Source organism: Impatiens glandulifera, chromosome 1 (genome assembly GCF_907164915.1).
Source record: "Impatiens glandulifera chromosome 1, dImpGla2.1, whole genome shotgun sequence".
NCBI classification, from domain to species: Eukaryota; Viridiplantae; Streptophyta; class Magnoliopsida; order Ericales; family Balsaminaceae; genus Impatiens; species Impatiens glandulifera.
This window is the reverse complement of record NC_061862.1, coordinates 126,324,826-126,326,091: the sequence shown is the minus strand read 5'-3', so window position 1 is coordinate 126,326,091 and position 1,266 is coordinate 126,324,826. Positions and strand designations below refer to the sequence as shown.

The window sequence follows — 1,266 nt, the reverse complement described above, 5'->3', positions numbered from 1 at the left end:
CTTATCATTTTGTAACTATGGTGCCCATGACGCACACCCGCGACATTCTTTTTAGGCACCTCTCGGTCCTGGTCCTCCGCAATCAAGCCAAGACCGAGGCCAACATTCAAAGCTGTAACATACCACCCCCACTAGAGGAATCCAATGTACATACATACAATACACAATCTTCTACCACTCTTCTATCTTCTTTCTTCTCTTCTTCTCTAATCAATCATATATTACTCTCTTCTTTATTGTTGTATTAATCTATAATGGCTTCCCATATCAAAGGGGTACAACATACAACCATGACATATGAAATGCATAAAGCATTGTGCGAGTATAAAAGCGAGAATCCAACTTCATCTCAAAAAGAGCTACAAAAATGGGTTTTTGAAAAATTTAACATCCAGATTAGTCAAGCGACAATATCAAATACAATTAAGCGGTCATTGAAATATCTCTCGGCTGATTTGATGAAACCTAATGACATAAGACACAAATCTGTAAAGTTTCCAAATCTAGAAAATGCTTTGTATGAATGGATTCTTCAACATCAAGAGCGGGTAAATATATCGAGGGAGTTAATTCAAGAGAAGGATACAAATTTTATGAAAATATTGTATGGTGATAATGGTCTAGAGTTTTATTACTCTCTTGGTTGGGTGGAGAGGTTTAAATCACGACATGGTATCAAGTCCTTTAGGCGTTTTGGCGAAAGTGGGTCTGTCAATATGGGAGATGAGGATAACAGCTTGCCAACAATAAGAGAGAAATTATGGTTGTTTACCATGAAATATGTTTTTAACATGGATGAAATTGGGGTGTTTTATAGATTACAAGTTGATCATTCATTGGCTAAAAAAACAACTTGAGGGAAGAAAAAAGGACAAATAAAGAGTGACAATAGCCATTTGTTGCAATGAAGATGCATGAGAGAAAATGCCATTATGGATCATCGGTAAGTGTACAAAACCATGTTGCTTCAAAAATGTTAATTTACAAAGTTTAAATTGACAATATCGTGTCAATAAACGAGCGTGGATGAATGGAGTATTGTTTGAAGAATATATTTGATCGTTCGACAAAAAGATGGATGGACGAAAGGTTTTATTAGATATTGACCATTTTCATGTCCATCCAAAGGTAATTCAAGGGTTACAAGAATGTTGAATGGTTCTTCTTACCACACAATAAAACTTCAAAAATTCATCCATGTGATGCAGGAATTATAGATGCATTAAAGTTGCAGATTTTGTCATTCTATTTTAGAGGGTTTTAAGG

General features: G+C 35.2%; 1 protein-coding gene across 1 annotated transcript; it reads left to right on the top strand.

The window, feature by feature from the left end:
- Nucleotides 1–254: 254 nt before the first annotated feature.
- Nucleotides 255–857, top strand: LOC124942629 (CENP-B homolog protein 2-like). Its single transcript, XM_047483171.1, has one exon. The coding sequence runs from the start codon at nucleotides 255–257 to the stop codon at nucleotides 855–857; it is 603 nt and encodes a 200-aa protein (XP_047339127.1).
- The last annotated feature ends 409 nt before the right edge of the window (nucleotides 858–1,266 follow it).